Source organism: Lepisma saccharinum, chromosome 12 (genome assembly GCF_977018435.1).
Source record: "Lepisma saccharinum chromosome 12, izLepSacc3.1, whole genome shotgun sequence".
NCBI classification, from domain to species: Eukaryota; Metazoa; Arthropoda; class Insecta; order Zygentoma; family Lepismatidae; genus Lepisma; species Lepisma saccharinum.
Window position 1 is genome coordinate 21,922,511 of NC_139240.1, and position 26,563 is coordinate 21,949,073.

At 39.5% G+C, this 26,563-nt stretch overlaps 1 protein-coding gene across 1 annotated transcript in view; it reads right to left on the reverse strand.

The window, feature by feature from the left end:
* Positions 1-26,301, reverse strand: part of LOC145996262 (uncharacterized) — a 203,376-nt gene extending 177,075 nt beyond the window's left edge. Inside the window, exons 1-2 of the mRNA XM_083132688.1 lie at positions 26,025-26,301; positions 17,825-17,986 (exon numbers count right to left, since the gene is read on the reverse strand). Coding sequence (XP_082988814.1) covers positions 17,825-17,986; positions 26,025-26,198 — 336 coding nt within the window. The 5' untranslated portion in view covers positions 26,199-26,301. The remainder of the gene's footprint in view (positions 1-17,824; positions 17,987-26,024) is intronic.
* Between the last annotated feature and the right edge of the window lie 262 nt (positions 26,302-26,563).

Consider the following 26,563-nt stretch of genomic DNA (forward strand, 5'->3'; position numbering starts at 1 on the left):
TAACGTTACAACACCTACAGCCCGTAGAAACTGGGCGGAGGAACATCGTGGTTGGGGACATGCCGAATGGAGGTCCGTTCTGTTCTCTGATGAGTCGCGATTCAGTGTGGAACCTGACAGTCGACGTGTTCTCATCTGGAGGGAATGCACAACACGAAACAACCCAGCTTTTGTGCACGAACGCTCCCGATATGGTGGCGGTGGACTGACGATGTGGGCAGGAATCAGTATTGGTGGACATTCGGACCTGCACATCATCCACGATGGCACCTTGACAGCTCAAAGGTATAGAGACGAGATCCTCCGACCTTATGTCGTGCCTTATGCTGGTGCCATTGGTGATTTTTTCCGTTTCATGGATGATAATGCTCGTCCACACCGAACTGGGTTGGTGGATGACATGCTGGACCAGGAGGGTATCGAGCGTCTGCCCTGGCCAGCTTGCTCTTAAGACTTAAATCTAATGGAGCACATCTGGGATGCACTAGGCCGACAAGTTGCAGTTCGATCAGCACCTCCCACAACTTGTGCAGAGCTGGAAAATGCCATTCTGGCAGAGTGGTGACGTAACCTCCAACAGCTCATTGATTCCATGCCATGCAGGTGTGCAGCAGTGTTGGCTGTTAGGGGAGACCATACACTGTATTAGAGGAGACTTGCTGTATTGTTTATGTCTGTTTTTGTGCTTTTTCTTGTGCTGTCCTACTATTGTCATATCGCGTCACATGTCATTAATGTCATTAACATCAGGTATCATGACAGCATATCTTGCTGTAACTAATCTCAGAATGGAATAAAGGATCTGGTATTAGTATGCTTACATACGTTTTGATATCTGGTCTGATCCCCTACTTATTTTTGCCTGATCCCCTAATTATTTTGAGCAGTGTATAAACCCCAAATGATCCCAATAATACCATAATAGACCCCTATATGCTATTCAGTTTTCACGATTTGTGAAAAATTGTGACGTGATGGAGCAAAACGGTTTTCAAATTTGAATTCAGCATGAAAAATCCTTTCACAGTCACCTATTCATTTCAAAACATCGTTCAACTTTTGAAATCATGTCGATCAGTGTAATTATATCCTTGTGGTAAGGAGCAGCATTATTGAAAATATAGTCCCATGCTCAACTTATCAACTTAAGAACAGCACATTGATTGCTTAATGAGGCATTTTCCTTGTGTTGCAAAGCAGGTTCAGTTTTTGGAGTATTACAATGTTTTACACAGTAATAATTTTGTGAATATTGATGTTTTATCAGAGGGACCACCTCTGAATAAATATCTGTGGATATTTTACAGGTTTCATCGTATTTTAGATGGTAATTTTCTGATGCAACTTTCCTCCTTATAACATGTACTTTGCCACTCAGGCTGAAGAGTCTGATGATGCTGACAAAGTTCTGATTCATAGGTGGCAACACTTACAGGCAGGAACAACCTTGGCAGGATAGAACTGATTGGCACCATGTTCACAGCTGACTCAAAAAGCCCCGCAACCGACAGAACTTGAAGCGCTCGGATCCTACGGTAACATACACTTTAGAGCACCATTCCACCCTTGCAAGTGGAGTTGGAGGGGAGAGGTGGAAGGTGCAACAGGTGTAGGCTTCAATTCACTGGGGCTTTGCACCTGGCAGCCATAATGCAACTGCCACTTTGCAGACAACATTTACTGAATAGATGACGTAAAACTCAGTGTTACTTTGATATTTTTTTGATAACACTGTATGTAGAAAAATATTAATTGAAGAAATCACATGCCACATTTTTAATATCAAAAGTAAATAGGTGGAAATCATTGTGATGTTTACTTGGCATCTGCCTTCTGCTTCCGTACTGTGAACCTGCACCCCAGAGTGTGATGGGTAATAACGTTTGAGCTGACACCTGGTGGGAAAAGTAGCAACCATACTACAAGGGGACATGTAGATTTGGACGACTTCGACAGCACACAAAAGCAACGGGAGAGAATGGGATCGAGCGCTTGCCAATTCAGACACGGCCTATGACAGACTGAAAATACTTGGCATGTACTTCTGCAACTTGAATCTGCATTCTTGGCACAGTGCAACACACAAGGGATAGCTGTACTCTTTACCTTGATTTACATCTACAGTCCAGTAACGCTCAGATCACCCTCCCCCCATGGTCCCGTCAAATATCGTTGAATGATTTTTAAAGAGAAGCATTCACACCTGGTGCTCCGGTCAAGGTTCATTCGATCACGCTCAGCTCGCACTTCAGTCACAATCAGCTGGAAAGAACACTTGACTGGAGCGTGAGGGGGCAGAGTTTGACCTTGCGAAGCTCGATCGTTGATGTGAATGTCTGCTACAGTTCAGTAGCAGTCTTGAGCCCTGTTGCAGAGGATATGTAACCTAGTTTTGTGTTTAAAAGATGAGCCGTCAGAAGGCAAAGACCTATTGAAACACTTAAAAAGGAGATAAATGATAACATTGATTGATGGGGGCATTGAGCAAAAAAATCCCACAATATTTTCCTCTTAATTCTGTTTGTAAAACATCGGTCAAAACATGAATTTCATGAATCAGAGTAATTCTTCAACCAAATTACAATTATAGCCAATGAAAAAAAAATAAGTAGGGGACTAACCACAAATATGATCCATAAACACTAGTTGTAACGACCTTTTTCCAAGCAGTTTCATCAATTAAAATCCTTAAATCAAAAAACTAACCTATTGACAGTCATATTTTCCCAGACAACAAAATTGTCGTTTTTGTGTGTCCAAAGGGGAAGGGGATGGTGGTCGACCCTCTGCCCAAGGGAAAAATCATTCTTGATATATAGCCCATAATCAAGTTTAACAGTGAACTTTTTCTTCGTTTACGAAAAAAGATACAAAAATACTCCCTATATTTTCTTCTTTTTCAGTTGAGAGAGGCCACATTTCACATGATGTGCATAACAATCAAGTCTTTGAAACTAGGCTTACAACCTGATGTATATTTGTCACGTATTGTTTCGGAAACTTTCTAATAAAAGAAATGTCAAAATGAAACAATGAACCCAAAATTTTTCATGCAAAGCTAGACCGACAAAGTATTGTTACCATTGTTGACATTTACAGTTTTGCACATTGTAGTTGAGAATAAATGTTTGCCACTTTCAAGCAAAAAGTATAACATCAATAAACAACATTATATTTGTCGTATGCTGATTGAACTCGAACGCCAGACCTGATTATTAAATGTTGTTGGTGTTTAGTCTGTGCGTTCTTCCTGTCAAACATGTCCAATATGATATAGCCGTCCTGTGCGACGCAACTTTGTATCTTCATATCACAATGTAAGTTATTGTGCTGATTATGTTACTGTGTTCCTAAATTATACATTTACGTTCGTGTTACTAATACTGTTTCATTCCTGACTCCATTTCTTGTGTAATTGAAGAACTGAAAGAATCCGAAACTCAACAATGGCGACGAGGATCTAGGAACATACATACTTCTCGTAATTCTACACATTTCTCGTTATTGTTCTTCAAGTTGTCTGTTGGAGGTAAGAATCTCTATATACAATGCAGAGGTTGTCTCAATTTTCCGAATTCTGCAGGGAACAGGAAAGTATTAAGCAATATTTTGATAGATTCGAGCATTTCTGCAAAGGTTCAGACATTCCAGATGAAAAGGCTAAGCATATTCTATTAGCAGCAATAGGGCACAGAACGTATGCTGATTTATATAATCTCATACAACCAAAATCTATATCAGAACTCAGTCTTGCCCAAATTCAACAAATGTTGATCCGCCATTATGAGCCCAAGAAAAATCTCGTGCTTGAAAGGCATAAGTTCTTTCTTATTAAACAGAAAGAAAATCAGAACATTCCGGATTTCATTGTGCAAATCAAAGAACAAGCTTCAAAATGTGATTTTGGTGATCTCATCGACTCAATGTGTCGCGACGTATTTATTCTTGGTATGAGAAGTGTGCACGTTAGAAACAGATTTGATTGATTGATTTGGTGTTTTGAGTCCACTTTATGCACAGTAAGGCTAATCGGGACTGGACCTACAGTTTAAAGTGGGATCCGAACCACTTGTGCCTCCACCGGGTATCGAACCCGGGACCCCTTGATTACAAGGCAATGACGCTACCACTGCGCCATGGGGAGACCCTGCGTTAGAAACAGACTGTTATCAGATCCTGATTTGACCTTGAAAAAAGCAGTAGATACGGCCATGTATCTCGATGAGCTAGAATTAAATGAGGGAATTATTAATCAAAGTCACTCAAAGAATGCTGTGGAATATTCTGAAACTCCAACTGAAGTCACTTCGCAAATACAAAACAGGTACAAGGACAAATTCCGAATGAACATCAGACAAAATAGAACTGATTCAAGGGATATTGGTAACAAATCAAACAATGATTCTGGTAAACCGTGTAGTAATTGTAATTCTTTTCATCCTAACGGGAAATGCCCAGCTTTTGGGGCTACTTGCAGATATTGTAAAAAGAAAAATCATTTCTTGACTGCCTGCAAGAAGAGAGAATTTAACAATTCTAGTAAAAGCAAATTGGTTTCTGGCACTAACATTGTGCTTAACACGGGTATCAATGAAAGATCTATTGATATGCAAGATAATTCGAAACCTTCCATTGTACCTAACAATCACAGCAATTTCAAACATATGGTCCGAGAATCATCCATTGATTTTTCAGATTTTAATGTGCCGTGCATTCCCATAGATCACAAATTTGCAGATGATCAAGAAGAAAAATCTAAGAGCGAATTTGTTGATTACAGCGCCGCTAGTGTCCAATGTAATGCTCTGTGTCCAAAAATTTTCACTACCTTCATTACTAAAGAGAGTGAATCTGTTTGACAAACACAGGGATCGTTGTTTGTCGACTTACAAGTCAACAATTCTAAGATTCCATTCCTAGTGGATACAGGTTCTGTTTATACTTTAATTGATAGCAGACAATTTGAGTCTTCATTGCAAGGTTGCACTATATGCAATTTTCCTATCGTCTTGAAAGCAGCAAATGGTAATAATCTTGGTGTTTTAGGAAAAGTTAACGTTGAAGTTGTATTTCAAGGAATGAAACATAACTTAGATATGATTGTTGTAAAGACAAAATTGAATCGTGCAATTATGAGTTTGTCTTGGATTGACATTTTCATGCCTGAATGGCGAAACATTTTTGTTTCACATGTTCCTCAGATGGTTGCAACTACTGTTGAATCAACAGCAATAAAGGAACTGGTTGCGAATCTAAGGAAAGATTTTCCTATACCTTTTGATGGTGACATGTCCAAGTCGATCAAGCGCTTCGAGATAGATTTGCCATTGAAAGACGATGCTACACCAGTGTTCAAGAGATATTACGACGTCCCGTACTCACTTAAGGAACCAGTCAAGGATGAATTACAGAAGTTGGTTAGTGACAGAGTCATTGAACCGATCAAATCATCATCGTGGGCTTCTCCTCTTGTTGTTGTTCGTAAGAAAAACGGTGAATTAAGGCTGTGTGTGTCCTACAAGAACACTGTAAATCCGCAACTTAGGAAGATGGGACATCCGTTACCTAAAATAGAGGACCTCTTCAACAAGATGGTTGGTTGTAGTTGGTTAGTTTCATTTGACCTTCGAAGGGCTTACCTTCAGTTACGCCTATCTCTTCAGGCTCAGAAGGTTCTTGTCTTCAACACGGAATTCGGGTTATTCAGACAGTTGAAGCTTACCTTCGGAGTAAACTCTGCCAGTGCAATTTTTCAAGCCACGATGGAGCAGATATTGATGGGTGTAGACAAGGTTTCCATTTTCCAAGACGACATTTTAGTGGGAGGAGTTACTCTTGAGGAGTGCTATGATAACGCACGAAAGGTGCTAAATCTTTTCTCCGATTATGGCGTCCGCATAAATGAACAAAAGTCTGTGTTCTTTGTACAAAATGTGAAGTATCTGGGACATTCTATTTCACAGGAGGGAATTCGTCCTCTGAAAGAAAACATTGATAAAATAATTCAATGTAAGCCACCCACTAATGTCGGCGAAATGAAGTCATTTCTCGGTATGGTCACGTATTACGCTTCGTACCTGCCAAACCTAGCTGACTGTGTTGCCAGTTTATATGATTTGTTGAAGAATGGGGTGCGCTGGTCATGGACAGATGTTCATCAGAAGGAATTCCAGGATGTCAAGGATCTGCTATCTAAGGACTTAGTACGCACAGTATATGATCCTGATAAAGACTTATACCTCATGTCGGATGCATCTCCTACCGCTACGGGAGCAGCCATAATGCACAAGATAAACGGAGTCCTAAAGCCTATCATGTGTATGGCCGGTACTTTATCCGCTGCGGAAAGGAACTACACTCAATTGGAAAGGGAATCACTTGCATTAGTCCGTGGAGTCAAATACTTTCACAAGTATCTTATTGGACGACATTTTGTCGCGTTCACCGACTCGAAACCTTTATCTCACCTGTTGGATCCTAGAAGTAACTTGCCTGCTTTAGCCATCAGCAGAATCAACAGATGGAAGTTAGTATTGGAAGAATATGACTTCAGAACTGTTTACACGCCGCATGTTGAGTTGGCTGATGCTCTATCTAGAATTTGTGTTGCAGATGATCCAGTTCATGATTATCATGATGATTTCGCATGTCAGTTGACAGCTGAGCCAGTTGTCCTTAATCTTATTGAATCTTCGGTGTTGACGCGCATTTCGCTGAAATCACAACGTGATCCTGAGCTTTCTAAAGTCTTCGAATATGTTCAAAGGAGATGGCCACAATCCAAAGGGAGAACAAAAAGTCATCCTATCAGGAAAATATTCGACAGGCGATATGATGTCCACATACAGAAGGGATGTATTTTCGTGGGCGAAAGACTAGTTGTACCTGAATCTTGTATACAAAGTGTCCTGTCTCTGTTACACAAATTCCACCAGGGAACATGCAAAATGAAGGAAATAGCTCGTTCATCGTTCTTCTGGAACACGATGAATGAAGATATTGAAAGGGTTACATCTTCGTGTGACACATGTTTGCGATACAATAACAGGCCCAATGTACCAGGTACCGCATTCGAAACATGGCCTATTGCATCGCAGCCTTTTGAGCGTGTTCATCTTGATTTCTTGCATTTCTCAGACATGGATTTCTTGTTGCTAGTTGACACTTACTCTCATTGGATATCTGTGTGGAGAGTGAAGAATATGCGATTTGACACCATGATTGGTTACTTAGAGGAATTTTCCTCATGCTTTGGATATCTGAAAACATATGTTACAGACAATGGCCAACCATTTGCATCTTCAGACTTTAATTCTTATTGCTCGAAGAGGAATATCAAGCTTCTTCACTCAGCTCCGTACACCCCTCAATCAAATGGTATAGCTGAAAGGAATGTTGGGGTGGTGAAGAATTTACTACAAAAGAACTTTTCGAATCGTTCATACATCACGTTGAGAGAGATGGACAAGTTCGTTCTTGAGCTTTTAGGCAGATTAAGGAATACTCCAGTGCACGGATGTAGTCCAGCAGAACGTTTGCTCAAGTTTCGGCCAAGAACGGACATTTCCGCTTTTGACGCACCAAATGGTTTCGACAATCAGCCTGTTACTCCCGTTCCGTTTATGCCGGGGGAAAAGGTGCTTGTTGAACAACGCAAGAAACAATTCAGCCATGGATCCAAATACAAAATCGGAGAAATTGTTAAATTGATGGGCCGGAAGATGGCGAAGGTGATTGTGGACAATGACACGATTGTTGTTCATCTCTCGAAGATCAAGAAGTATCCCGACAAGGTCGGAAAAGACATCCTTGTCCGAAAAAACCCAGTGCTTGTTGGAGAGGAAGATTATCTCCCAGTGCCTGCTTATCAGGATCCAGTGGTACCTTCGAATGTGGCCTGCGACAATCAACCGGTTAGGAGATCACAAAGACCAAGACGACCGCCTGACCGATATGGGCAAACTACATGAAACGGGAGTCTCTTCAACCTAAGGGGGGGAGAGTGTCGTATGCTGATTGAACTCGAACGCCAGACCTGATTATTAAATGTTGTTGGTGTTTAGTCTGTGCGTTCTTCCTGTCAAACATGTCCAATATGATATAGCCGTCCTGTGCGACGCAACTTTGTATCTTCATATCACAATGTAAGTTATTGTGCTGATTATGTTACTGTGTTCCTAAATTATACATTTACGTTCGTGTTGCTAATACTGTTTTATTCCTGACTCCATTTCTTGTGTAATTGAAGAACTGAAAGAACCCGAAACTCAACAATATTTATAATAGCCAACCTCCTGCCCGAGTGGTTAACACAGCATGCTACGACACCAGGTTCGAATCCCAGCCTGGGCATGGATGTTCATTGTGATGTTCCTTCATCAATTTAATAATATTACCACTCATTCTCATCCTCACGATTAGTCAAAACTGTCATAAAAGCAAAGTAAATCAACCAAGTCAATGAATCCCCTATTCGCAGTTATTTTTCTTCTTTGTAATTTTCTTCTAATTAATGCCAGCTCTGCGTCATTGAAAATCTCTTAAATATTGCAGTTAGTGCAATCGGCAGGCTTTTTATACAGAAAAATCTGTGTCCTCTGTGAAGGAACCAACACCAGACTCACGTTGATCGTAACTTGACTGCAGCGAAGCTTGACCGCTAGTGTGGATACGCCCTGATCGTGAGCAGAGCGTTACAGGAGAGTGACCTGAGTGTTGCTTGCGCGTAGATGTGAATCAAGCCTTAATGTAACAAAAAACAGGGAGCACTTAAAAAAGTAATTAACAAAATGCCCACCACTTACCACTGGTAGCAACAATGAATCACGGAATCCGATAATGACTTTATACCTGCCACTACACATTTCCTCAGAGTGATATGTGGTGATTGCACTATGCTGACTTTAGCCTTAATGAGTAGTGCACTCTTAAATAATGTTCAAATGAAAAGAACTAATTCTGTACATCAAAATTCAAATAGCCCAAGGAGTCATGGTGCAAATTTAGTGGGCCCACTGGTTGAGTAATGAGGTTCGGAAGTGCTAGAAGATCCACTACAGTGACATCAATGACATAGTGCACATCATAGGCTGGTACTTCAGTGATATATAGAAAAATTAGGGATGAGTCTATATGAAATTTACCAATACCGATAACCAATGTTCGACTGATCCCATATAAAATTTTAAATTCATTCATCTCCTTAATAAGTGTGTGTTACCACATGACTGCAATGCAAACGAAGCTGCATATTTAGAGATTTACTTTCAACAAAAGTATGGAGATTGTATGTTTATATCACATAAAAATTGTAACAAAATGGCAGGATATTGCAATACATTATTAGATATTTATAGATACATTGGATGCAGTAAAATTATCGGTAATTTTATCGATAAACCGATATGCCTATATTGGACAATACCAATAGTGTACCAATTAATCTGTCCCATTCCTAGAAAAAATGTTTCTGCTGACAGCATGAGATTATTGCCAGAACTTTTGGCAATATGTGCTACATTTGGCCAAAGACTATGCAGTAATTTCATCCTCCACAACAATATAAGTAGTCAGTTACGAGCATGTAATAACTTTCTTTAAAATGATCCTCACATATTTCACAATAGACAACTTTCTCTGGCACTGTGCAGAAATCTCAAGAAAAATGGCTAGTCGAAAATACATTTGCAGGTTCAAAAATATCCATTTAATAAGTGATTGATCTGATTTATTTTACTTCACTTTCCTGTGGCTGATTGCGAAGATGGGGATGAATCATGATATGATGACATTGATGCCGATGCCTAGGCCAGGATTCGAACCCAGGACCCCTGGCATCATAGTACGATGTGCTAACCACTCTGCCACGGGGGCCAGATATTCATATAATAGATGTGTTAATAGGATAAGAAAGAGCATGGGCTGGTCGACACATTAATTGGTTAATAACTTCTGTGGTTCATTGTGTCTGTGCCTTATATGAACTTTTCATGCTGCTCCAAGTCAGAAAATGCATAACAGTTATTGTATTTACAGTGTAACTTAGAATAAACATTCCTCGGAGGACAGTAGTATAGAACTTAAAAGGTGGGAAAAAATAAAATTAAGAAATTAAAATGAGGGTTCCACTGTTTGCTATCCGATCTTGTTACATAAAATGCAAGACATACTGGGAGTGATTCATGCAAAGAAAGTTCAGTGTTTAGATCTTCTAAACAAATATCTCTATCAGGAAAGTTTCAACACAAGACTGCCTTGGTCCTTCTCCAACTTGGCCTTTTAATCTCCTTGTTTTACAAAGTTCCTGGGGAAGACTCTTGTTAGAAGATTGAACACTGAATATGGCATTTTTATTATTAACTCCAGGTATGACTTTTATTACTATTTTATTACGATGAGTGCAGTGACACATACATTTTAGGTAAAATATTTATGCACGTCATTGAATTTTAAATGATATTTTTAAATATTGCAATATTAAGTTCAGGTTATTTATATATATAGCTAGTCATATCATAAATTCTGTTACAAAGTTTAGACAGGGATGGCAACACTGGTTGGCAAGGTAAACCCGCAATGTTGGATCAAACAACAACCAGTATCATTGTGTGTTTGGCTGTGGTAGCGGAACAGTGAATTTCACTGTGAGTCGAATGGAGTGGGGTGTATACGAGAACCATGTGGCAGTAATCGCACTGCACAAAGTTGGCAAATCACCATCGGACATTTTTAACACCCTGAAAAAGTTGAATATCAGCAGGATGTTAGTGCATTGGACCATCGGCCACTTTTGACACAGGGACATTTGAGGACTGCCCCAAGAAAGGTAGACCTCGCAGCGTGAGGAGCCAGAAATTTGTGAAAGCAGTGGCAGCGCGGATTCGACGAAATCCTGTCAGGAAACAAACAGTGATGGCTCGAGAGCTGAACATTTCAAAAATGTTAATGTCGCTTGTGCTACGAAGTGACCTAGGACTCCGTGCTCACCGGCAAAGTACTGGTCACTTCCTCACTACACAACTTAAGGTCCAGAGGGAGCAGAAAACAAAAGGACTCTTTCAGCGTTACGCAAATGGTGGCCACAGGAGGATCCTTTTCACAGACAAAAAATCTTCACGATTGAAGTGTCTTACAATCGTCAAAACAACCGTGTTTATGGCTCAACATCCCAGGAAGCTCGTGAAAACATGCCACGGATCCTCAGAACTCATCATGAAGCCTCAGTGATGGTTTGGTGGGGGGTTTTGTACGATGGCACAACAACTGACCTCCACTTCTGTGAACATGGTGTGAAAACATCTGCAAAAGTGTACCAAGCGACAGTGTTGGAGCCACTTGTGAAATCGTTGACCCACACTACAGCGGCGGCTCATGACTTTTCAAAGATACGTGCTACAACTGGTGCTGTTTTTCATGTACTTATAATGACCACTACCCCCCCCCCCCCCACCCCACACACACATACTCTATGGCCACGAACGTTAAGTGGTTGACTTTCGATCTCGCCATCGAAGTTCCGGGTTGGAGTCTCGGCCCGGGTATGGGTATTCTTTGTGAATGCCCCTTCATTAATTTCATTATTACTAGAGCCCGGAAGTTTGGCAAAATGCCTCTTTTTATCTACTGCATATATTGATAAAAATTTTCCGGATATACGTTTCTTATGTTGTTTCGAATGTTTTGGAAGCCTTTTCATTTTGCCTATTTTGCCTATTTGGGACCCCACTGCCTATTTTTAATTATAATGCTTTTTTTTTGCCTTTTTCAATGAAATTTGACAATTTTTTTTTAAAAAATGTGTATATAAATTATTTTTATCCCAAAAAACGTTGTTGGCATTTATTTTTCTTCCGTTTATTATGTGAATAATTTTCGCCTTATTTAAGTAATATTGAACTCACGCATGTTTCAACATTGCTGAAGGAGAAAAGTGTGAGAAAAAAGTATTTCATGCTGAGTCAGGATATTGCCTTTCGGTTAACATTTGTTGTGCATGATTGACTGCTGAAGTAGACAGGTTGATTTTGAACACAAAGATATTTCTGAAATCTCCCTCTGGAACCCGAAAATTTCAAGAAGTTGCGATTGAGCTTAGTTTACCTCAGCAACCAGTCTTGACGAGATGGGGAACCTGGATATCAGCAGCTATATATTATGCTAACAACCTTCAAAAAATCAGTGAGGTGATCGATGCTCTTCCAGAAAATGAAGCAACTTCAATTCGTGAAGTGAAAAAACTCCTGTGCTATTCAAGTTTATTTTTGCACATTATGGTGCATTGCCAGAGACAATTACAATTATAGCATCCATGAAAATCTTCGAGGAATCTATGCAGCAGATGATGGAAGTGCCAGGATAAAAGGGGTCAGCTGTTGCGGAAAAGTGCAAACGAGGACTTGAAACAATTGAAAACAATTTGTGATATTCTTAAAGGTGAAAATGCTGTTACCGAAATGAGTCCAGCTACATTAGCTTGTTTTATGTATGCTCCAATAACTTCTGTCGAAGTAGAAAGATCATTTTCTATTATGAAAAACATTCTTTCTGACTGACGACTATCAATGAATGTTGAGAACTTAAAAAACACCTTGTAGTTATGTGCAATCAAGATGGAGAAAATTGAAATGCTCTTTCCAATTTAGATTTTAACATTTTGCCAGAAATTATAGATAAAAGTAAGCAACTTCTAAATGTGCCTTTTTTCGGTTTATTTTGCCTTTTTTTCATTTTTAGTGCCTATTTTCCACATTATAAATGCATTTTTGCCTGCCTATTTTAACGAAAATAAATGCCTGAACTTCCGGGCTCTAATTATTACAAAGGATTACAAAGAATACCCATACCCGGGCTGAGACTCCAACCCGGAACTTGGATGGCGAGATCGAGTGCCTTTAAATACAGTGCTGTTGTCAAGATGTTCTTTAACAGCATTCTCTAAACTGCTGACAAAATCAAGGAGCCCTAAAAATACCCTAGGGTTTGCGGAGGAATCTGTTTCATCGTGGCCGGCCACGCAGGGACAACGCAAAAGCTCCACAGAACTTGATGCAGTCTATGATTTTTGACAAGACGTGGCGATGTTTTTCAACTTGCTCATTATGCGATTCTAGATAAGCGTGGCTTAACTGCGTTGCTATGTTGACAGTTCCGAGAGAGACAAAATTTCACTCAATATTCATGTGCTTTTTGCTTTCACTATGCTTTCTCATATATTCACATAAATGTCCTAGATCTTTTACCCCTCCTTTAGACCACAAATCATTACTTCCAAAAAGTATGCAAGGAAAACAGAATAATGCATTTCGAATTTGACACCCACAAAGCCATGGTTCACTATCGTACAGTTTTCTATTAAATCGCCTTTTATGCGTAGCGTTCTTCTTACCTCCCTTTGCATTTTGCGATAGATTCAAATCTGGCAACGGCCGTCCTAGCGCTTTTATTTCCAACTTTTCTTAAAGTGTTCTTGAAGAGAAAGGTCGCTGCAACAAAGAATGAATGCACCGAATTCATCGTAAACTAACAAACACTCACTTTCACTTCTAACAACAACAAAAACCTAATCCTTCACAACAATGACCACCACTTCACGCGATTTTAACACAATGAAACGCACGGAAAATTTTCAGGTCTGGAAGCCGGGGAAAAATGACGGTACTCTGTAAGTTTGTTTCTTGACTATTGAAGTGCTACATAAACACAAGGAAATATATTTCTAGCATTTAAAAACAGGTAATTTAGATAAAATATAAAATTAAAATTTCCTAAACATAAATTACATAGCAGAATCCACTTTCGGAAGCAAAAAAAGGCACGGACTATAGTTTCAGAGTTGCAATCTTTACAACTTACCACCGAAAAAGGCTAAGAGGTAGTGTCAATTCGCGTTCCAACATTTTGCAGGTGCTGCTAATGTATACAACATGTTACAAACATTACATCATAAGTCTACACTGATAACGTACAGAATGTTTGAAAATGACAGTAAAAAACGTTGTTCTGACAGAGGCAATACGTTGTCGTAGACTTTCTTATTATCCTGAGATGGCACACTTACCGTGCTGAGTCTTCCTGTAGCACACTAGCAGACGATTTTTCTCGAGCCGAGACCCTATCCCCCGTACAAATCGAGGAGTGGGGGTGTCCAGTATTCATGGGCGGAGTGATGAAAAAGGGGCGAAAACGTGCTGTTGAGATTTTAGCACGGTACGCTATTCCTTATAGCCCCAACAGCGTGAGGGAAATACGTGTCGCCACTGGTAAATGTTGAGGCTCTTAACATGAGAAGTTTCATTTCACTTTAGGGCTTCATTAAACTTCTTCCATCTGTGAGATTTGCTTTTTTCTTCTTTTCATTTTAAGAAATTTAGCAACGTACGGTAGCACGTATTAAGCAGCCACACTATGTTCAACAATCAGCTGTGGAGTTTCCAGCAGGACTCAGCACAGACCCAAAAGGCAAAGACCACACAGGGGTGGCTTCAGAGGAATGTGCCTGATTTCATTGCTCCGGCTGATTGGCCCTCCAGCAGCCCCGACCTCAGCCCATTGGACTACAGGTTGTGGTCCGTTTTGGAGGGCATGGTCTGTAGGAAGAGGCATCCAAACCTTGCAAGTCTGAAGCATTCTCTTGTAAAGACAGTGGTGGACTTTCCCCTCGAGACCATGCATGCTGTGATCGATTACTGTCCTCGGAAACTTCGGGCCTGTGTGAAGACCAGAGGTGGCCATTTTGAACAGTGATTGGTGCTCTGTGTTGACAAGACTTGTACCTTTGTAACATCCAAATATTAATACATTAGCTTGCTTACTGTGCCTGTAGTTCATTACTAACTTTGTAACAGAATTTATGATATGACTAGGTATATTTCATTCTGAATGTAATTTCAAATAGTTTACAATGAGGTCCATGTTGCATACAAAAATGAATGAATGAAAGATTTGATTTATTTTACTTCAGGTTTCTGCCCCTTTTGGTTAATTGCAAAGATGAGGATGAATGGTGATACAATGAAGTGGATGAAGAACATCGCAAACACACATCGACGACACAACGCAATTCCTACAGAGGATTTTACTGGCTACAGGTTCAAGTGCTAGAGCCCTCTTAGTCTGCAACAATGCAGACCAGAGTCTGCTATGCGTAAGGGAGGTTGTAATTTAGATGTCTTTGGAAAGGGTCACCTCTTACATCCACAAAAATGCATTGCTATTTAAAACATTGAGGAGAATAGAGTAATAAAAAAACAATTTTATACACAAGAGCCCAGAAACCCACATAAAGTCCGCGCGTTTATTATGTCCCCATCGGCAACCCTTTTATAAAACTTAACACTGACAACAATAGCAAACAATAGCCAAGCCGCTCCCGATAAGTGCGTGCACTCAGACGTTGTTGCCACATTTTCTTTACATTTCTTGTAGTTGCAAGGTGCCTCTCATTATTTTTGCTCCATAACCACGTGCGGGATTGATTCTTTTTAACTAGTTGTGTTGTGTTATGGTGCTGTTTTGTTGCTTTGTTATAGTGTTGTGCTTCTAGTTTTTCCCTTAGACTTTGCATAATGCAAGTTATCACTCACGGCTGCTAGTGAAAATCCTAAGTATGAAGACAAAACTGCATGATATTATTTCCTTCATGGAGAGCAGAGGTGCCCACCCCGCCTCAAAGCCGATGGCGCATTCCCCCCAAAAATCATGTCATGCGCCCCCCCCCCAGATTATATCATGTGCGCCCCCCCAAACATCATTCGCGCCCTCAAACCATATCGTAATCCCCACAAAGTATTTAATTAAGACAGCGTGTCTACCGAAAGTAACTTTTTTCTTAGCTTTACAGAACACTATACTTGATCTGCCCCTTTTCCCTAAACAGGGGTGCCCATCACTCATGACCACCCCTAAAATCGTTCATAAACCCCCGAAAATAGTTTGGATGAATGTGTAATAGTTGATGTCTATTTGAATGAAATACCATGTTACATTGTCCATATTTTTTGATTGTTCGATTTTCGAAAAACATTGATTGGTTAAATGTAGTAAATTAAAATATGTAAATATGCATATAAATAGTATTTTTGAGTGGGTTTATAAAACTCAATTTGAGTATTTAACACAAATTGTTACACAACTTAAGATAAAGATAGAATAATTCAACCTTGGCAAACCAAATAATATGCTCCAGCCCTATGGCAGATTCAAATTGGTTCACGAGACATTACAGAACCCTAGCTAGAAATTCTTAACCTCAGGGCGATAATTTAACAGGGTTCCTCTTTCAAAGAACTCACCCTCACCCAGTGGCGTGCCCAAAGGGAGGGTTGGTGTGGGTTATAACCCCCCCTGTGGCCCAGTATTCCTTAGAAAAAGAATGTCAAAGGTAGGAAAATATGACAAAATGAGGGTTGACTACCAAGAAAAAGTATACGTAACCCCTCGACAATCCTGGGCACGCCACTGCCCTCACCCCCCCCCCCCCCCATTTTCCTCAGGTAAATATAATTATTTTAGTAACAAACCATAATCCATAACAATAATTACTTGGATTTTATCTTCAGTGCAAATTTAAAATTTTCCTGTGACAAGTTAGAAATACGGATTCGATATATTTTTGTCCCAAATGATGCACCTGTTTTAAATTAAGCAGTATACCAACACTAAGCATTATATTTTAAGAAGGGATGTTATTAATGAATATGGAGAATATCGCTTGTCTTTTGTAATGCAGCTATAGTATGAAACTTCACATTCACCTCAGTAAAGCGCCAAACACGCATTCTCGCAACACATGATTGCGGGTGAAGCGAGCAAGAAAATGTTTACATCCATTTCTTTGCAGACTTTCAAGAATATTAATTTAATGGGGTGTCAATACTTCCTTAAGATCCCGAGATATTTTGTGTTTTCCAGCTTCTCTTTTGGCACGTTTGGGGTCCAAAACGTGTACTACATACAATATCGCTAAATACAGTCTCCAAAATTTAATGTTCGAACTCTCTGTCCACTACAGAAATCTCTCGACAATCCAAGGTTTAACACTTTATCAAGAGCATCCTATTTCCTCCTTTAAATTTAATACTCAATCCTACCACCAAAATTTCCATGCTAGTTTTTAGACAGCATTGCCTCCTCCAAAAAAAAAGAAAAAAATTCTCAGTCTCAACACCAGAATTTCCGCAATAGTCTAAGACAATAGTAATACACACGAATTGGATACCCCCTCAATTTAATGTTCAATCCCCCTCTAAATAAAATACCAGCCATAATGTAAGACCTAGAGTTGGATACTGCCCCCCCCACCTTTAATTCAGAATCCCTTCCCCCAGAACCCCCGTGTCAATTAAGGCCTAATATGTAAGAGTTGGATATCCCCCCCCCTTTCGATAATACCCTTAAACACTTCCTTTTTAATCTTTATCTGTATTTATTTTCTCTTTCCATATTCTTTAATCTTGTTTCTCTTTCTTTTTCTTTTTTTCCTTACAATTTCCTTCTCCTTTTCCCCTTTATTTCTTCAATTTCGCAACATCGCTTTCCTACTCCAGTTTGTTGCTTCTACTTCAAAAGAAAACCGCCAGCTTGGGTGTTTCTTTTAACAAAGAGTACCGCTCCCTTTGTTAACCACTGGAGATATAATGAACGCGCGGACTTTACCACTTTCACTATGGGTCTTCACAAAAGAATACATGATTCCATTCTTAGTAATAGCAGGTGTAAAAATTTTAATTTTTAAAAATGCTAATATGTATTACCACACCATGAACAAATAAAGTAAGACTTACTTTTAAACATGCCACCATTTGTTCAAGTATAAAATTATCTTTACCTTAACACTCGACTTCCTCTTGCGCCCCTTTTCTGCAGACGACAGGTATTCCTTGAGAAAGTCTTCAGATTCATGACACATGCTGTGGAAATCCTGGAAATCTTCTAGCTTGTCTACACACGAATAGCACACAAACTTTGGCAAACTGTCATCCTCTGTAACCTGAGATGGAGAAAATTGAATTCATAAGTACGGTTGGAGCATGGGTATTTACAAACTGTGTAGGTAAATAATAGGTATTTATGAAAATGTTATTTGCCTACCCCAAAAGTAGATATTTATTACAAATTGCATATTAAATGTCCGCCTTCAATACTCCAATTACTTGTGGTTACTTTTGCTATAGATAGGGTTATAGCAAATGGATATATCTTAAAATACAAAAGTAAATAAACCATCAAGTGAAAAATTTTGTTTTCACTATAAGAAAAATGTGACCTGGTTTCTATGTCATAGAATCTTACTGATTTACTTACTGCATATTTTCTGGAGAATGATTTTTCGCTTCCATATATTTCTATAGCCCCATCCAGTTGGCTGCACTTTTTGACTCTGTTTGCACCGTAGCGTCTAGTTGGTTGCAGGGTGCAACACTCCTGATTTGGAGTCAAGTAGTGTATTTGGTGTCTGCACCGTCTGCACTACCTTCCCGACCGGTGTATGTGTGGTGTATGGTCACGTGGTGAGTACTAACTAATCAAATGACCGTTTAAAGCAGCAGACAGGCATTTGTTGAATATTCTGAACTTGAACACCGCTTTCCGTCTAGTTCGTTGAACGTCATATCCTTGCACCACCCTTACACCAACCTGACACTGGATACACCTGCACTGCACAGTGTGTCAAAAAGTGCAGCCAACTCGACAGAGCTTATGTGATTCTTTGTTTGAAAGCAACAATTTCATTACTGTCACCTTGGATACAGCAAAATAAGTAAAATAAACGAAATCAATAAATATAGTTTATTTTTTAAAAAAAAAATTCACATGGACAAAATTAATACCCAATTTAAAATTCATGTTTCTAACGCTTTTTTACCAGAAAAATAATTAGGATTATTATTAAAATGCTAAGGGAACTAAACTTGATCTCCCTAACCTAACTACAAAAGCGGTTACGGTTCCGATTGTTTTATGATTTTTATCAAATTCTCCTAGCAGAAAGACTAAGTATGGTAGAATTTTGAAAATCATTGTGACACAAAATTTGAACCTTCCTTTAAGTAATGAGCACTGTTTTAATTTGAAAAAAAAAAAAATATATATTTATGTTGAAAAAAACAACTTAAAAATTTCCTTACGCAAGCATGCATGCTTCCCATGGACAAGGTATTCTCCATTGACAAGCAACAGTAAATATTGTAAACTAGTGGGAATGAATGTAGAAGTAAATCGGAACCTTAGTAGAATGCATTTAGGCACTTTATTTTAATGCTAATGGAACGAAACCTGGCCTGCCTAACCTAACGACGAAAGCATATATTGAACAAAATCTTAAGTAATCGCTAAAACTCTACAGTATGTGTTAACAGTTGTAAATCGAGCCATGCAAAAATTGCATTCATAGCATGATGAAATTGTAATAAAACAAAAGGAACTTGGGCCCTCGAAATCACCAATCTTCAGTTAAAAATTGGCGGTCACGTCTAGAAAAGGTAACGGTTCCGATTGTTGGTAACAGTTCGTTACATCGGAGACACATTTAAATCGGATATCTTGTGTTTCGCATGGTTCGTACTTACCAATTGTGTATTGCGGAACATAGTTCAAGGAGGCATTATGTTTTTACATGAAAACAAACACAATTTTTCACATACAGTGATTTTTTTTTATTCCTTTCTTCGCTTCCTGAACATGCAATATGGTGGGCACATCTTGACTCACGTTGTGGGTATGCAGTGATCAAACCTTCTTCACCGAAAAATACCTACTATCGTGTTCGTCACCGGTGGAAATTATACATTATGCATGGGTAGCCCCACGAACCATTGACGGATAGCCCAATGAACCATTTCCATAAGGTAAGGTTAGGTTAGGTTAGGTTAGGCAAGCATAGTAAAAAAAAAAAAAAGTTTGAAACACTGACAGTGGGTTACGTAATCGAACGTGCGGAGCATGCAGTTCACATACGGGAAGCATGGCAATTGTGCGTCAGTGGAATATTTCTCTTGAAAAATATCTGATTTGCCGGTCAAATAGATTCTACGATGAGAGAAAATACCTCCACGAACGTTGGAAAGCTTGGAGAAACTCATTTCCGTAAGTAGTTTCTTTTGTAAAAATGAAGAAATGTGTCTTCGATATAACGAACTGGGTAAACTTTCCGTACCCTGAAAATAGCAGGCGTGGATACGGAAAGTTTACCATGAACTGTTACCCGATTGTTTTATGATTTCTCCTAGCACAAAGACTAATTATCGTAGAATTTTGGAAATCATTGTCACACGAGATTTGAACCTTCCTTAAAGTAATGAGCACTGTTTGGACTCAAAAATGAATTATTTATGTTGAAAAAAAGCAACTTGAAAATTACCTTACACGCTTCTTATGGACAAGATATTTTTTGTCAACAAGCGACAGTAAATATCGTAGAAGCGTGGGAATGAATGTAGAAGTAAATCGGAACCTTAGTAGAATGCATTTAGGGACTTTATTTTAATGCTAAGGGAACCAAACCTAACCTGCCTAACCTAACCATGAAAGCATATATTGAACAATACCTTAAGTTATCGCTAAAACTCTGCAGCATGTGTTAACAGACGTACATCGAAATCGAACCATGTAAAAATTGCATTCGTAACATGATGAAATCACAATAAAACAAAAGGAACTTGGGCAGTAAATATGCGATATCGCCCAAACGAATTTATTAAAATTTACAGGAGAAACTACTCATTAAAATCAGTTTCTGTAGCATTGTCGAAGTTCTTCAAGGTATTTTCTTTCGAGGAAACTGAAAACTTCACCATAGAATGCTGTAGAACAAGAAATAATCAATTTTTATGTAAGGAACTTGCATTATGCCGTTTTCCAGTATGTACCTGCAGATGGTGCGAGCCTCGAAAGTCACGTGGTCTTGCCAGTGTTTTCAAACGTGCCTTTTTTTTTACGAGATTTTTTCTTTTTTTTTTTAAACTATGCTTACCTAACCTAGGTAACAGTTTCATACATCGGAGACACATTTCTTCATTTTTACAGAAGAAACTACTTACGGAAATGAGTTTCTCTAAGGTTTCCAACGTTAGTCGAGGTATTTTGTTCCATCGTGGTATCTATTTGACCGGGAAATCATGTCAGTGTTTCCAATATGTTTTTTTAACTATGCATGCCTAACCTAACCTTTTCGGAAATGGTTCGTGGGGCTATCTGTCAGCTACCCGTACATAATGTACAATTTGCACACGTGACGAACACGATATTAGGTATTTTTCGGTGAAGAAGGTTGGAAACAATGATATTTGAAAACTAAAGAAGCAATATCATTCACAAAGTAAGCGATATCGCACTGTTATGTGCGTTATGTGTTATTTTAGTAGAAAAAGTGTTTCATTTTCATGTAAAAAGCGTAATGGCACCTTGAACTATGTTCCGCAATGCACATTTGGTAAGTACGAACCATGCGATACACAAAATATCCAATTTTAATGTGTCTCCGATCTATGAAACTGTTACCCCTAACCTAACCCGACCTTGCCGGAAATGGTTTGTGGGGCTATCAGTCAATGGTTTGAGATGACATAATGAACACGAAAGTAGATATTTTTCGATGAAGAAGGTTGAAACACTGCATACCCACTCCAAATTGACAAAGCACAAGCACGACGCGCGATGATCCATGACGAGTGCATGCCATATTGTCTGTTACCCAAGTGGAACAAGGAAGACAAATAATGACTCGTAATATGAAAAGTTGACACTATTTTATGAAAAAAGACATAACTTCACCTTAAGGCGAAGAGGGACAATTACGCACCAGGCATGCATTTATTCCAATATTGTCGGAATGAGCAATGCTACTAAAAAGATCTCCGGCAGAAATGAAGAGTATGAATTTCTCCCCATGTGGCAAGTGGAAGCGGTTTCCTAAGTTGATTATTAAGCCTTATACGATTTTTGAAAAATATGATGAATTAGTATTTACCGAATCCCATGTATTCCTTATGGGACATCAACTTCAACTTCAAGTTACGGCTCATCAATTGGGAGTTTCGACTTTTCCTACTGCTATGACATAGTTCAACGTGTCCTTTTTCCGTCCATGGACTTTTCTACGTCATCGGATGTTTGATATTCCCGAGAGAACGAATAAAATAATGGTCCCATAAGCCTAGTGCATTTCTCCTTGCCTCCTACGGCCATCCTGGCAGTGTTGCCAAACCTGATGTGCATAATAGAGCTAAATTTCACCATTAATATAGCTAAAGAGGACTTTCAAGGAGCTAGATTAACGAAGGCTGCATAAAGTGCCTACTAGGGTAATTTTAGATGTCAGAGGGGTAGGGGTGCTGCTATTACCGTTAGCTTTAAAGTGATGGCAATTCATTCTTTCTTAGTTTTCACCACCTAGATTTGGCGGCATCACCCATCTCAATAATCCAATGATGTTAATATAAAATCGAAAATAAAGGGTTCCCGGATAACAAAATTGTCATCTTCATCTTCGCCACAGCGCTATATATAAAAATACATGGGGAGGAAACAAAAGGTGGGTGATGCAGCCTATAGCTATACGAATATCACGTAAGGTGCAAAATGTACGCTCATGGCAAAAGTTGTTATTTATGGGCCGGAGCCAGTGGTGGCATCATGGTGGGGCAGAAGGCGGGTGCCACAGTTCAGTCAAACGAGTGCACGAAAGAGCCAGATTTGGCTCCAAAAGAGCGAAGTTGGCAACAGTGATCAGCAGCTGCCCCAGCGAGAAAGACCAAGGGGAAATTGTCCCTCCTCGCCTTAAAGAGCCTTCCGCAATGTAGAATAGGTAAGTATCAATTCTAAAATTAACAAAATAAACGAGTGAGAGGTGTTCGGGCGATATCGCATTATTACCACTTGGCCCCTTGGGCCTAATGGGGTGATGGATTCTTGTGTACCGAACCCCAAATATTTGCAAGGATAGATAAGGAAATGTTCCCCATGCATTTAGCACCGTGTCACAAAGGCAGGGCGCAGTGCCCTGCATAGGTATAATTTAACAATACAGGGAATTTCTCCAATTTGTTTGAAATTTCGGATACTTACTAATTTGGGTCTCCTACTCACGAATCTGCACTTAAAATTTGGCACTCACGTATAGAAATTCCTGAATTGTGGCTAGCCCCACGGACCATTCGCGCTAGCCCCATGAACCATTGGCGCGTGGTTAGGTTAGGTTAGGAAACATAGTTAAATTTTAGGGTCGTAGTAATATCAGGAATATATATATTTCGTTCTTTAAGTATTCGAAACGGAAAATCTTGCGATACATAATGAGCAATTGTGCATTGTCGGTTGCGATGACTGACCCTGTTATTTTGCAAGTTTGACACGTGAGCGCCAAATTTTAACTTCAGATTCGTGATTAGGAACCCTAATTTAGTGAGTATGCCGAATTTCAAACAAAATGGAGAAATTCCCGGTATTGTAAAATCGCTCCCCTGCATATTCCAGATCTCGGTCATTTCGGATGTGATGTGATCAGCAACACACTCTGGCTGCCTTTATTCCGAAGGTATGCCAAAGGCTAGGTGAGCCCCCAGAATATTGGTAAAGGTATATATTATCCAGGGTAATGATTAGATAAGTCGGAAACACATTTCTTGAAATTTACAGGAGAAAAGACGAGAAAGTACTTACGGAATTGAGTTCTTGTGCACTTTCTGAAGCCGGGGAAATTGTTTTTTCGAATCGTGCAACTTATTTCGCCTGTAAGTAAGGTATTTTTCGTCATTCATGCATCTCCGATGCACGATAGGTCGTGCCACCATTGCCTTCGACTACGTGAATCAAATGTTCCGTGCGTTCGGTTATGTAACCCCCTGTTAGTGTAGCAACCACGTGGTAGTTTGACAGGATGACGTGTCAAGATTGCGTTGTGAAAATGTTCCCGGATATTGAAGACCCACGAGATTTTTTAATTGAACATGGAATCGTGAAGGAAGAAATGGAATGTCCTAAATGTTCTAGTATATGTAAGCTACACATTGCATGGGATGGGTATATGTCTACGAAAGTTTTTTTTTTTTTTTTTGTTTAAATTTATTTTTCTAAATTTTCCTAACCTAACCTTCCGTGAATGGTTTGTGGAACAATTTTCGATAAAAAACGTTTTGTGAATAGCTTGTGTGGCATTTATAGGTTCATAGCATGCAATACATTTAAGTGTAGTGAAAGTTAATGTTCTTTTTTTTTTGTTTAAATTTATTTTTCTAAATTTTCCTAACCTAACTGACCCTAACCTAACCTTCCGTGAATGGTTTGTGGAACAATTTTCGATCCAAAACGTTTTGTGAATAGCTTGTGCGGCATTTATAGATTCATAGGTTTGGAAACACTGCACAGGTAAAATTTACGTTTCCCCAAAACGTCTTTTTTCAATTTTACAGGAGAAATTACTTACCGAAATGCGTTTATTTATACTTTAGGAAGGTTTTGGAAGTTTGCTTTCAACTCGTTGAATTTTTTTTGCCGATAAATCATGTAATTTTCGACATTAATGTCGCTCCGATGCATGAAAGCTGTTCCCTTGATGTCCGTCTACTACGTGAACCAAATATTTGCGAGCGTCTCATGACGTAACAACCGGTCAGTGTTTCCAAACGCGCGGTTTTGTAACTGTGTAACAGTTCTAGAACGTAAATAAACGCGAGTTACTGTTCATCATTTCTGATTACGAACTTGCGACAACATAACGTGCACAGGATCAGTGGCGTGCTCAATGTGAGGTTGATGGGGGTGATATCCCCCCCCTTTCGCCCAGTATCTCTAAGGCTATTTATGAATGGTTCGTGGGCTATTTATGTATGGTTCGTGGGGCTATCCGTGAATGGTTCGTGGGGCTATCTGTGAATGGTTCATGGGGCTATCTTTTTCACTATTGAAACCTTTGCGTGGCCCTACTAACCTATCCACGCGCCAATCGTTCGTGGGGCTATATTTTTAACTATTGAAACCTTTGCGTGGCCCTACTAACCTATCCACGCGGTAATGGTTCGTGGGGCTATCTTTTTCACTATTGAAACCTTTGCGTGGCCCTACTAACCTATCCACGCGCCAATGGTTCGTGGGGCTATATTTTTAACTATTGAAACCTTTGCGTGGCCCTACTAACCTATCCACGCGCCAATGGTTCGTGGGACTAGCGCCAATGGTTCGTGGGGCTATCTTTTTCACTATTGATACCTTTGCGTGGCCCTACTAACCTATCCACGCGCCAATGGTTCGTGGGGCTATCTTTTTCACTATTGAAACCTTTGCGTGGCCCTACTAACCTATCCACGCGCCAATGGTTCGTGGGGCTATATTTTTAACTATTGAAACCTTTGCGTGGCCCTACTAACCTATCCACGCGCCAATGGTTCGTGGGGCTATCTTTTTCACTATTGAAACCTTTGCGTGGCCCTACTAACCTATCCACGCGCCAATGGTTCGTGGGGCTATATTTTTCACTATTGAAACCTTTGCGTGGCCCTACTAACCTATCCACGCGCCAATGGTTTCAGTTGCTTTGTTTTATTTCAATCACTTATCGCACAACACTCTTGCTACCTTGCGTTCTGACGTCAGCAGACTGAAGTTTATTTTTAGGCTAAAGGCCTATGTTGTTATCCATATCATTAAAATTTCAGTAACCACCAAACGTCTCTAATTCCCTTATTTTCGTATTTTCCACATTCATACTTACGTATTCTCCATACTAGTACCTAGATATTTTGCTATGAAGAAGGTCGCAACACTGCATAACCACTGATCATGGACTACGCTAGTCAAGATTTCTCCGCCATATCGCGTGTAACGCAAGCAAAAGCGAAGAAAATAAAAATACTCCATATTTCGAAAATTGAGATTATTTGCCTGCAAAAAACGAAACGCGAAATAGAAGAATCCTTACGAATGCAGAATATGTAAGTATCAATGTGAAAAATACGAAAATAAGGGAATTAGAGACGTTTGGTGGTTACCGAAATGTTAATAAATAAGGCTTACAAAGAATAAAATATACTCACAATGAGGGATAGACAATTTAATATCTTCCCTTGAATATCTCGTCTTTGTCCTTCATCTAGGCAAATGTTCAGTTTCGAACTAGTGTTCGTCAAGCAAAGCCGACATAAATCATGGTAATCCTCTCCGATTTCTGTGTGCTTATAAAAATTTATATTCAGTAATTTGGGTTTCATCGTTTCAAACTAAACTATCACAAAAGTATCATACTTTCACAGTGAAAAATATAAAACAAGGATTGCCTCATTAGAAGCAAAGAGAATAGCTTTGATTAGAAGTTTGTATCGTTCGTGAACGAGTCGTTCAAAAGTAACGACTCTCTCTTGTGAGCGGTGAACGACTCGTTCACCAGAATTGAACGACACGTTCAAAGAGTCGTATGTGTGCCACGACTCCTCCGCCCGCCAAGCAACTATTATTCCATTATTCCCTCTCCTTTCCACGAATTTTGCGAGGAAGGCGCATGCGCAAGTGTATACTCGCCTGGCGGCCGGAATTTTTGAAAGAAAGCAAGTCGATTCTGCGGGCAGCAAATGGGGAC